At 44.0% G+C, this 12,436-nt stretch overlaps 1 protein-coding gene and 1 long non-coding RNA gene across 3 annotated transcripts in view; one reads left to right on the top strand and one right to left on the bottom strand.

Annotated features, from left to right (window-relative positions):
* Positions 1-4,304: 4,304 nt before the first annotated feature.
* On the bottom strand, positions 4,305-10,165 carry RPS7 (ribosomal protein S7). The gene is made up of 7 exons (XM_023198823.3): positions 10,048-10,165; positions 9,715-9,807; positions 9,512-9,583; positions 8,770-8,913; positions 7,937-8,001; positions 4,979-5,129; positions 4,305-4,417 (listed from the first exon to the last, which is right to left on the bottom strand). The coding sequence occupies exons 2-7, from the start codon at positions 9,787-9,789 to the stop codon at positions 4,340-4,342; spliced, it is 585 nt and encodes a 194-aa protein (XP_023054591.1). The 5' UTR covers positions 9,790-9,807; positions 10,048-10,165; the 3' UTR covers positions 4,305-4,339.
* The window catches only part of LOC111531554, a 9,893-nt gene continuing 7,606 nt past the window's right edge, over positions 10,150-12,436 (top strand). For both annotated transcript variants that reach the window (XR_004228495.1, XR_002728310.3), the window contains exon 1: positions 10,150-11,037. This is a non-coding gene — a long non-coding RNA (uncharacterized LOC111531554). The remainder of the gene's footprint in view (positions 11,038-12,436) is intronic.

Genomic DNA, 12,436 nt, shown 5'->3' with positions numbered 1-12,436 from the left:
GGCAGGGGGATCGCTGGAGCCGGGGAGTTTGAGGCTACACTGAGCCATGATCGCACCTCTGCACTCCAGCCTGGGTGACAGAGCAAGACTCTTGTCTTAAAAAAATAAAATCTGTAACTGGTTTGGTTTTCAAGGACAAGAAAACACATTCATTCATCTTTACTAAGTGCCAAATACTCTGAGAACTTGTCTATATTTGCAGATTCTTTAAACTTGTATTACTTAGTCAGTGACTTTCAGAATTAGAGGGACCCTCGGACTCAGCTAGCCCAGGCTAACCCTTTCATTTCCCAGTGGGAAACCTGAGGTCCAGGGAGGAAAGATGCAGCTCATCTTCAGGCCACAACCAAACACAGGGAGTGACTCCCCACCCACCACATCAAACTCCCCAAGAGCTTTAGGTGAAGACTTAGCCATGTCAGGTTACGACGTGGTCAGCGCTGCTTTCAGGGTCCCTGAGTGGAACGGTCAGGTACTGTCACAAGCTTGCAGCGTGCCAGAGAACACAGCTGGGAGTAAAACTGGCAGAATGGTAAGGGAGTTCTGTCAGATAATGATCTAAAAGCTGAGTAAGGAGTGATTTACTCTACTTTCAAGAGGAAGCTTAGGCCATTTTAGATGCAGACAATTAACAGCACACTAACTTTAACGGTGGCCTCATTAAGTGTGTTATTACAGAGCACAGCCCTGATTTTATCTGTACAGCATTTTGAGTAAAATGTGATTGCTAGAGGCATTCAGACTCAACTTCATTACAGTCACTCATCCACTGTTGCCGCTATTGGTTATAGTGAGAAAATTCAATGGAGTTGAAGCATTTCCAACAGCTCATCTAGCAGTAACAGGAATCTTAGGAACCAGGCCCATCTCGTCATTGCAATGTCTCTTTCACTAGGCTGTGGTTGCATTGTCCTGCTATACATTTTAATAAACATCAAGTCTAATACCCGCTTTACGGATCTAGTATCATCTCAGGGCCTGAAAACACTCAAGATGCCGTACTGCTTGAGAACTGTGTGCCTTTGTACACCTTCACTGTTCCTTTACTGTGTTGCATGAATCACAGAGAAAAGGCTGGACTGATGTAACTAGAAGGGAAAAGGGGGATTTTTTAAAACCACCATTACTTCCCACAGCAAATGCATGCACATGCCTGCAGGCTTACTAATTCACCACAATCATGAAAAAGTCTGCATTTACCTTTCAAAAATATTCTATGTATTTAAGCTTTCTTGACAAATGAAAATTGTACGTGTTTAGCACACTAGGCCCCAAAATCTTCTATTGTGCACCCCACTTTTGAGTACCTCCAATGTGTAGTTAATACAGAGTGCACCACAGTACTAATAGGGTATGTATGTTATAAAAACACGTAAGTTTTTTTTTTTTTTTTTTTTTTAAGAGACGGAGTCTCGCTTTGTCGCCCAAACTGGAGTGCAGTGGCCGGTTCTCGGCTCACTGCAAGCTCCGCCTTTCGGGTTTATGCCATTCTCCTGCCTCAGCCTCCTGAGTAGCTGGGACTACAGGTGCCCGCCACCTCGCCTGGCTAGTTTTTTGTATTTTTTAGTAGAGACGGGGTTTCACCGGGTTAGCCAGGATGGTCTCGATCTCCTGACCTCGTGATCCGCTCGTCTCGGCCTCCCAAAGTGCTGGGATTACAGGCTTGAGCCACCGCGCCCAGCCAAAAGCACATAAGTTTTAAATGAATAACAATAGGAATGATATCTAAGTCTTTTTGTTCACCAAGGTATTAATTTTAGTGAAAGCTATGATTGTTATACTTCGCTATAACAATTTAAAATCTAGTTTTAAGTTTGGCACTTGATTTTAATAATTATCACAGCTAAAAGGTTCTTAAGTGGTACGTTCAGAATTTGCTTCAAAAGTCTCCAGCAAATAAAGGGTGAGAATAGATTAAACAAGATTAGTAACGTATCAGTACCTGCTCAAGCTGGGTGGTAGGACAGAGCCCCACTACTGATTCTGTTATACTTCTGAGTATGGCAGAAACATTCCACTATGAGGGTTTTTTTTTTTTTTTAAGACCACTTACAAAGATAGATGTGGACAGAAGCATCTGAACAGTCCCCCAATCTTTGGCTGTGCTTCCTATCTAGCAAATGTGAAGCTTTTGTTGAAAAATCGACCAAAATTTTCCATCTTTCTTGGTATTCTAGTCATCTTTGTTCTTGCCAAGTAATTTGAAGGGATTATTAACAAATAGATTCAAAGCCAACTGAGACTCTTCATAAGCATCTTAAATAGGTAAGAATATTCTGAGTTTTTATGTTACTGATACCTTACAGGTCAATGTAACTCTCACATAAAATGGAAGCATTTCCCAATGGACATCTTAAAATAAGCTCATTCCTTACACTGATTTCAAAACACAATTGTTTTCTCACATAAAGTTTCCTCTTTTCCTGGAGATGGTTTTTTAATATCTAGTAGGTATGCTACTGAGAGCCACTGGCATTGGAGGAAAATCAAGAAATTCAAAAAAAAATTTTTTTTTTGATATGAAGTCTCGCTCATATCACCCAGGCTGGAGTGCAGTGGTGTAATCCCCAAGTGCTGGGATTACAGGCGTGAGTGAGCCACCACGCCCGGCCCAGAACACTTTTTAAAAGGAAAATGCTTAACATTCTAGGACAGCCTGTGTAAATCTTGTTTCCCAAACCAGTGAATCTGTGAATTCCAATACACTGAATGTTTGAGATGACAGAGATGATGCCTCCCAAAAAGCCACTAAACACAGATAGCCAGGAAACGGGGGGATGGGGAGAAGGGGGCTTCATGCTGGAGAAGGGTGATAATTGGTTTGCAGCACCCTAGGCCTAAGTAAACAACTCATTCCAGAGAAACCAGGACAATCCCTGTCCAGGGACGGGGGAGCGGGGCAGACAGCGGAACTGGGGGAGGGAACTATGGACTACTGAGGATCAAGGGCCAGCCTTGGTAACTGCTTAACAGGAACCTTCCTCACTACCCGCTCATCTACAAAGGCCTCAGCCAAGTATGGTCAAGAGCACTTGCCAAAGCTTTGAAAACATCCACGTGAATTCCGCATCGGGAGCCTGACAGTTCTACTCCTAAGAGGCCTGACCCTCACCTGCAAAATGGGAAAATACTCGTGTCGCCTCGGAGGCTTCCTGGAATTAGTCTACCTGTAGGAGTTAATTTGATGTAAAACGTATTATTTGGGGGACTGTTCAGTAAGATTGTCTCGTCACCCTGTAAAAGCAGGAAGGTAAATTTTACAAGGTAATTTTAAGGCTTATTAATAACTGAAAGCACTATGGCATAAAGCCAAAACTGAGGAATTCTCTAATAAGACATCTGCTCTACTCTACAAAGACCTGGTCCAACTAGAGTCACCAGATACCACACCAGGGTCCTCACTTCAGGGCTTTCATTTCCCCCAGGGCCTTCATTTGATGAACTGGAAAACTAAGGAAGTGGGGAAATGGACTACCCAAGTTTACACACCACTTAGCATCTACTAAAATCTATTAATCAGACTCTTACATTTAACTTGTGAAAGTCCATTTAACACTTAACATGAATTTATGTATAAAAAATTCAACAAATCTGACAGAATGGGAAGTGGAGGTGTTGGTTTAATGGATAATTTCAGTTCTACAAGATGAATGAGGCCGGGCGCGGTGGCTCAAGCCTGTAATCCCAGCACTTTGGGAGGCCGAGACGGGCGGATCACGAGGTCAGGCGATCGAGACCATCCTGGCTAACACGGTGAAACCCCGTCTCTACTAAAAAATACAAAAAACTAGCTGGGCGAGGTGGCGGGCGCCTGTAGTCCCAGCTACTCGGAGGCTGAGGCAGGAGAATGGCGTAAACCTGGGAGGCGGAGCTTGCAGTGAGCTGAGATCCGGCCACTGCACTCCAGCCTGGGCGACAGAGCGAGACTCCGTCTCAAAAAAAAAAAAAAGATGAATGAAAACGTTTCAGAGTTCTGTTTCCCAACTTTGTAGACATACTTAAGGCTACTGAGCTGTAAACTTAAAAATGGGTAGTATGGTAAATTTTACATATCACAATAAAAAAAAGTACCAGGTATATTTTTAGTTTGAACCATGCAAAAGTGCTAATATTCAGCTATTTCTGCAGCATCATGTGATGACACTTGTACTCCTGAACACAAGCGGAGCCTCACGGGCATCAAGCTTGCTGGCGCACACACCCCTCCTGCTGAAACCCTCCGGCCCAACACAGGACGCCACTGATAGTGAAGACAGCTGCGCATCCATGGATCTGGAATTTTGAAAAACATAACTGAAACAGAGTACTGTGAATATATATTTTATTTAGTCACTTTTGTTTACAATTGAAACTCTGGGAATTCAAAATTAACATCCTTGCCCGTGAGCTTCTTATAGACACCAGAAAAAGTTTCAACCTACAAGAAAAGAAAGAATTCATCACAAAACTCTGAAATACACACTCAGCTTAAAACCTAATAGTTTCATGAAATTGGGCCCTGTATGGTCTCTCTCCTCAGCAACTAAGTACTGAGAAGACAAGGAATACGCATGACGTGTCTGTAGCAGTCTTACAACCAGGGACAAGCTCCTCTCCAATGCTGTGGGACAGGACTCTCCACCAATGCACCGGGAAGCCACCAGGGGACCCCATCAGTCACCCACATGGTTATGTCCCCCCAAGACACTGATCCAGCACCATCCACCCCTAACTCACCAAGAATATACAGCCTAACTAAAAGTCAGACCACAGAATGAGCCTACTTCCAAAAGGTACAGGGAATTTCAAGTGTTCAATTCTTTAAATTCTCCATTTAAAACCTGACACATAATCCAAAGTAGAGCAGGCTGAAGTGCGGGTAAAAGAACTAGTCCTGGGTTTACTACAGTCATTGCTCTGGTGGCACATGGAGACTGGTTACTCTAAAATCTACTCGCACTGTGGCTGAACCTGTCCATGATAAATGTCGACCTATTACCTTGTGTTCCACATTGTTCTGCTGTGCTTTGTCCAAATGAACCTTTATGAGTCGGCTGCCATCTAGTTTCACGCGGATTCTCTTGCCCACAATTTCACTTGGGAAGACCAAGTCCTCAAGGATAGCATCATGCACAGCTGTCAGAGTACGGCTAAAAGAATAGTTAAAAAGGTAAGCAACACAGAATGCCTGCCCTCTGAACTCCAGAAGGCACCTCAAGTCAAAATGAAAATGCAAATCCCAGGTTCCTGAAGTCAAATTAACTCATTGTCAAATAAGCGTGTTATATTTCATGTACCAAACTAAAGTCTTTGCCTACCTAGAATGCAGTAATAGCTTACTGACTTATTTCAAAAGCTCACTCAATTTTAAACATTACTCTGGGGTAAACTACAAACTCACCAAAGCAATAAGTGACCATCTCTAGGGAATGTGAGATTAGTGATGTCTTTCATACATCTTTATTTTCACTTGTATCACTTCTCAACTAAATCACTACAATAACCTTAATACTCTTGCTCATCTCCAAAACCACCCCCCTTCCAATGTCAAGATAATCTTTCTAAAAAATTGATATGATCACATAATTTACATAAAAGACCCTTCAAGAGCTCTCCTAGGCCTCCAAGATATCATCCAAACTCCTTGTTCTCTAGGATCAAATGAGGCAATCTTCCACCCCCAGGCACTGTTCTATCACCAGCTCTAGGATAGCTGCCCCTCCCCGCACATGTGGGTCTTCGATTTCTAACCCATCAGCATCACGAAAACTGCCAGTGGAATCTTGCTCCTCATCTGCATATCACTATCAAGTTCAAAACCTACCTACCTGCCACCCAACAAATGAGAAGTTTCAATTAATTGCAAGCTTTTGGGGCAGGTACCATGTACCACGAGACATCAGGAGTAAGTCAAGAGACGGTTCTTTTTTCGGCATTTATGGAGCTGCCTTGTACACGGTTATCTGTCTAGGTCTCACCCCACTGTAGCTAACAATGACACTACAGTCCACTCATTTGGATGTCCTATCTGGCAGCGCCCATATACACAGTTAACATCTTCTGGTGGCTCTCAATTTTACTCCCAACATCTTAATATTCCACAGCCACAAAGGGCAAAAACTTGAAGAAAGTCCATTTCCCAAAACCCTCATCACCTTTCAGAAAGCAAATCAAGACAAATGGATTGTTCACTGCGACTCATTAATTAAGCATATTCTTACAATACTAGGAAAGCACCCAAATATGGAAATTAGATTCCAAAGTTATCTACAAACTTTTAAAATGGGGAGCAAAGGAACAACTCAATCATCACAAACCACAGGGACTGGAGCGCCTCAGAGGAAAAACCCTGCTATACCCAAAACTGTATCAATTTCAGCATTTAACCTGAGTTAGACAAAGACAGCTCTACTGAATAGGGAAAATAAATCTGAAAGCAGGAAGCCGGATTGGAAAAGTGGAATCACAATGACCTACCAGCTAGGCTTAGTGTGGAGGAGGGAAGGCTTTCAACAGACTAGGTCCCACTAGAAACACTGAAGCCACTGTCTGAGAAAATTTGGAAAACAGACGTTTGTACTGAGGGGAATTAAAGCTATGGGTTTGAGGGACAGTCCTTTGGCTGTGTAGAAAGCAAAGCGACTGTTTTTATACTCGTTTCCTAACTCAGGTTCTCAGAACTGAGTTTCCAAAACCCTCTTTAAGTGTCATGATTTAGGGAAAAAAAAATCCTAAATTCTTATGCCGCTCTGTCCATAAAAGTTTTTCAAAGTACTAAGCCATAGAATTCAAGTTCTAGAAAACCTGGCACCTACCTTTCCACATACCACAGTTCAATACAACAACACATTGCCAGATTCCCAACACTATTTCCTAGTGGTTTTTAAAACAAGACTGAGTTTAAAAAAAAAAAAAAAAAGAAAAGGCCACCCACAGTGGCTCACACCTGTAATTCCAGCACTTTGGGAGGCCGAGGCGGGCGGATCACGAGGTCAGGAGAGAGACCATCCTGGCTAACATGGTGAAACCCCATCTCTAATACAAAAAATTAGCTGGGCTTGGTGGTGGGCGCCTGTAGTCCCAGCTACTTGGGAGGCTGAGGCAGGAGAATGGCATGAAACCGGGAGGCGGAGCTTGCAGTGAGCTGAGATGGGGCCACTGCACTCCAGCCTGGGCGACAGAGCAACACTCTGTCGAAAAAAAAAAAAAAAAAAATTCTTAGGATTACTAGTATTAGCTACAATGAGCAAATTATCCCAGCCTTGGATCAGTTTTCTCATCCACTGAGGATAACAATACAAATTATACATTTCTTGGGGTACAGGCATAACTAGAATTTTTTTTTTCTTAAACTCATCCCTAGGTAAAAGTCCGCAGGGATTTAACAGTTCACATTTGTAGAACAACGTACTAATCAGAGACTAACAAAATACCAAAAGATCTAGTTTAAGAAGACAACTACCAATATTTCAGTTTACGCCAGATAACCTGTAAGTTAATCAAGTTCATAAATCATTTTCCATCAGCATCAGCTGCAATATTTTAACCTGTGACGTTATCACCCAAATCCACCTACATTTTTTTACTTCCAATCCACAGCAAAAATAAAAATCAAAGATAAATCCAAGCTCACGTCAACTATGTCTAGCAGGCTTTATCACACAGAATTAACGTAATGATTTCCATCTCATCATTCCTATCCTGTGCACACATAATCGGAGGAAATCATCTCATCTTGTGACAGCACTGACCTACTAGACATACAATGGCTATGTGAATACATGTATGTTTTACATCTAGAATTCTAAAACATATCATGTGCAACTATAGAGGAAAGCAAATACTGCTAGTCAAAAATTTCCACTTGAACATCTGTTTTTATAAGCTACAACTTACACAAAGTAAGAGCTGTTAATCAGAGGAGCACACACATTTCTGAAACTACTAAAACACTCACCTCCTGGGCCGCTTCTGCTTATTTTTTGTACGGCTTTTTCGAGTTGGCTTAGGCAGAATTCTCCTCTGTAAGGTAAAAATGATCATGCAACAAAATGAAAAAAGACCTTAAATTGACAAAAAGCTAAAACTGTCATACTGCTTTAAAAGCAAGAAGAATGGCAGGGTAAGTTCAAAGTTCAAGAAAGCTAAACAACTCAGACCAATTGACTGAGGAAACCCTTCTATGGAGTGACTTCCTGATTCTTGAATAACTCATCAGAATCCACAGCCTCTACTGATATGCCAGCGGAAAAACACCTCCCAGACACGCCTTTCCCCATGCCTACAGACCCAGAATACTACTTTTATTCCTGATCAATCCTGGCACTTCATTCCCCAAAGACTTCAGTTTGCACCAACGCCAGATCCGAACGGTAACAGGTTTTTCTTATTCTTAGTCTGATCATCTCTGTAAGCAAGCCACTAGACGTGTAGAATTTCAAATATGGGAAATCATTTTTGTACCTCAAATCACAGCAGTCTGTCGCTTCACAGATTTGTTTTGACTCCTAAAGAGTGCACTTCGTCTTTCTTTTAAAAACCTCTTATTTTTCTATTTTTTGTAGACAGGGTCTCACCATGCTGCCCAGGCTGGTCACTGAAGTGATCCACCCACCTCCACCTCCCAGTGCTGGGATGACAAGCCTGAGCCACCGCTCCCACGCTCCGCCTGTACGTCTATCTTTCTGCCCATTTGGATTCCTAAAAGGATTGTTTTCATGACTCCAACTACCAATGCCGTCTAAATACAAGCAATTTAGCAAAATTCACAAACAGAAACAGAACAGATACCTGAGCGATAAAGACAACATGCTTCCCACTGAACTTTTTCTCCAATTCGCGTACTAGCCGGACTTGGATTTTCTGGAAAGATTTCAGTTGAGGAACAGGAACAAAGATTATGATAGCTTTCCGACCACCACCAACTTCAATTTCCTAAAGAAAAAAAAAATCCATTTGTTAATTGCTTCAGAAAGCAAGAAAGTAAACGTTGTGGTCAAATTAGAGACTAAGAAGACCTTATCACTAACACAACAGCTGCATTACAAACTAATACTAGTTTTGAGCTAACGACATATGCAACCTTCGGAGATGTTCCCATCTCTCCCCAACATTCACATTTTCCTTATTCCAGGAAGGGACCGTCCAGGCCAGGAGGCCGATCACCGCCACTTCCGCACCCCCGCTCCGGGCTAAGTGTAGAGAAATCTGCATCCTGGGAGCTCCCCAGGCTCTTTGCTGTATTTATAACTAAGTAAGGGCAAGTAAGGTCCGAAACCGGCCCAGGCCCTCCCTACTCCACGTTTCTCCACCGCCCGCACGTGGACAGCTTAAACTGCAGGGTACCTGCAACCCCACTCCCCGCACCTGGGCGGTACCACGCCCAGACAACACGGCGGAACCTGAGTTCAGGTCAGGCAGCCAGGCGGTAAGTCATGCTCACCCGTAACCCAGCTCATCCAACAGCCCTCCCAGGCACTGCGCGGTGAGACGCGCCGCAACCTCCCTCCCAGCCCAGGGAGCGCCAGCTTACCTTGGCTGCCGTAATATTCAGCTCCCTGAGCTGAGCCTTGAGGTCCGAGTTCATCTCCAGCTCCAGAAGAGCCTAAGAAGCAACGAACAGCAGGACCAACCTCAGCGCGCGTCCCAGCACCCCGGGCCCAGCACACACGCGACCGCCTTCCCTCCCAGGCGGGGCGCCTCCACCCACCCCAGACCCCAAGGAAACCCTCTCACCTGGGAGATGCCGGACTCGAACTCGTCCGGCTTCTCGCCATTGGGCTTCACGATCTTGGCGCTCGAACTGAACATGGCCTTCTCCTGGGAGAACTGAAGGCACAGCGGTCAGCGTTACGCGGCCGGGCTGCAGGCGCCGCCGGCTCGCCCTCCCGCCCGCACCCCCCGGCCAGGCCCCGCTCGCCCCGCAGAAGCCATCGGAGGACACAGGGCGGGTAATCGGCTGTATCCCCACCCGGTGAGCAAGGCCCGCCGCTCCAGGGCCTGACTCCAAAAGGCGTTTTCCTCCACGCAAGAAGAAAAGTTTGGCCCAAGAACAGGCCGCCAACCTACCTCGCCGAGCGCCGGCTTAGAAAGAGGCCTAAATCTCGCGAGAGCACGTCAAAATCTGGCGGCGGAAGGGAAGAGGCGTAAACAGCGCGAGAAGAAGGGCGGAAACGGGAACATCACTGAGAAGCGGTAGAAGGCTAGACAGTCCCAGGAAGCGGCTCCGGGGACGAGTGTCTTGGTAACGCTTTTCCGCCCTAGGATTCGTACTTTGGTGCCGTTTCCGAGCGTTCCGGTGCCGGCTCCCAAGCTATCTTCAATGCAGGTTGCAGACGGGAACTGGCCTCGTCCCAGCCCTGGGCCTGGACAAGAGAAGGAGGCCGAAGAAAACCAGCTTCGGCAACCTCCAGAGACAGGACGATTAAAAAAGGCTAACTTGGCTGGGCGCTGAGGCTCACGCCTGTAATCCCAGCACTTTGGGAGGCTGAAGCAGGAGGATCACTTGAGCTCAGGAACCAGCTTGGGCAACATGGCGAGACCCCATGTCTACCAAAATAAATAAATAAATTAGCCGATCATGGTGGCACGCACCTGCAGTCCCAGCTACTCCGGAGGCCGAGGCGGGAGGATTGCTGGAGCTGAGAGGTCGAGGCTGCAGTGAGCGGAGGTTGCACCACTGCGCTCCAGCCTGGGCGACAGAACAAGACCCTGTCTAAAAATAAATTTTAAAAAAATTATGAGGCCTTCGCTCTATGCTAGTACTGTAGTAGGTGCTAATTATTAAGTGAAACAGACTGAACTCTTGCCCTCATGGAGCTTACAGTTTAGTGGAGAAGACATTACATAAACTGTATGACTATATAATGACATATTGTAATAACCTACATAACAGTAAAATGAGAGGTTGGGGAGGGATTATTTATGCTTTAAGAAGTCCGGAATCCTGGAACGGAATGGCATTAAACTGAGACACGGAAGAGCCACAGGGTCTATCGCCTGGGGAAGAGCATTCCAGACAGGGAGAAACTCGGGCCGGAATGATCCCGCTGTTGACAGGTAATTTAATCTGAGCTTCAGTTTCCTCTTCTGTCAAATGTCAGGCAAGAGTTACTTTCAGCAAATGTCAGGCAAGAGTTACTTTCAGCCGTGGGCCAGGCACCGTGGAAAATGCAGAAACATTACACTAGGTGCCCCCTCAGGATTCCCAACCACCTTTACTAAGCAGAGATGGTATTCATCTCACATTTTTAATGCTAGGTATGCTCCCGCCCCATGCTTCTCTAATAATGTTTTTTAAAAGGCAAGTGACTATCTCCTTGGAAAATTAAGGACAACTTGAAATTTCTTCCAAATAGAAAGGAAACTACAGCTGCGTCTACAGTCTTATCTGGGCAGTCATTCTGAGGCCCCTTGTCGAACTAGGTCCATGTCGTTACTCCACATGCACTTTTCAGCCTGGCTTTTATCTCTGCTGCTCTATAAAAGTAGTAATCTAAAAGTTCATCCAGTAAAGCTCTTTCTCTGTGAACCTGTCAATTGAGAAAAAAAATTAAAGTTATTTCTGGTTTCCAGTCCTTTATTGAATAGGAGTGGTGACAAGGACATCCGTGCCTTGTTCCCCATCTTAGGGGAAAACAGAGTCAGTCTTTCACCAGTAAGTATAATATTAGCTCTAGGTTTTTTGCAGATATTTTTAATCAAATTCAGGAAGTTCCCTCTATTCGTATTTCTGAGGGTTTTTTATTTTTTTAATCATGAATGGATGTTGGAGTATGTCAAATGCATTGTTTCTACAAACTAATATGATTATGTGAGTTTTTCTTCTTAGCCTGTTAATGTGCTGTTAGTATATGTAAATGCTTTTCCTTTTTAACTCTTTAGCTTTGAGCCTCATGAGATCCTAAGAAATGTGATTTTTAAAACTTAGAACCTGATAGAAGTTGATAAAGGTTGCACATGTATTTTTAATAGGTAGTTTCAGGATCATAATCACAACTTAGAGGATGATTCTACTAATTTTGTTAGGAAATGCCTACTAATCGTTACATTATATTTTTTTTTACTAGTTTTACTAGTACTAGCTTCTTTATTATTTAACCAAACAATAAGTGAGTCGATAATACCAACATAATTGACAACGAACAGAAACATCATCTATCCAATCCACTTACTTTTAGAACACTTTGTTAACTCTTTCATGTATCATGATGGACATGTGACATTGCAGATTTGCTGTACATCAATCAGTCTCAGCCAATATTTCTCCTTTGATCCTCAAATTGTCTCAGTTGTGACCAGGAGGGGCCCCTCTTAGATAAGCAGCCGAGTCTTGTCGGCTCCATGAATGTCTGAACATCCTGTTTTCTGGCACAAGATATTCCAGGCGCCTCTTGTAATTTTCTGCCTGAGACATAGAATGAGCCTTTTCTTTTTTTTTTTTTTTTTTTTTTTTTTT

Source organism: Piliocolobus tephrosceles, chromosome 15 (assembly GCF_002776525.5).
Source record: "Piliocolobus tephrosceles isolate RC106 chromosome 15, ASM277652v3, whole genome shotgun sequence".
NCBI lineage: Eukaryota > Metazoa > Chordata > Mammalia > Primates > Cercopithecidae > Piliocolobus > Piliocolobus tephrosceles.
Note: the sequence above shows the minus strand (reverse complement) of the source record. Positions and strands in the feature narration are given on the sequence as shown.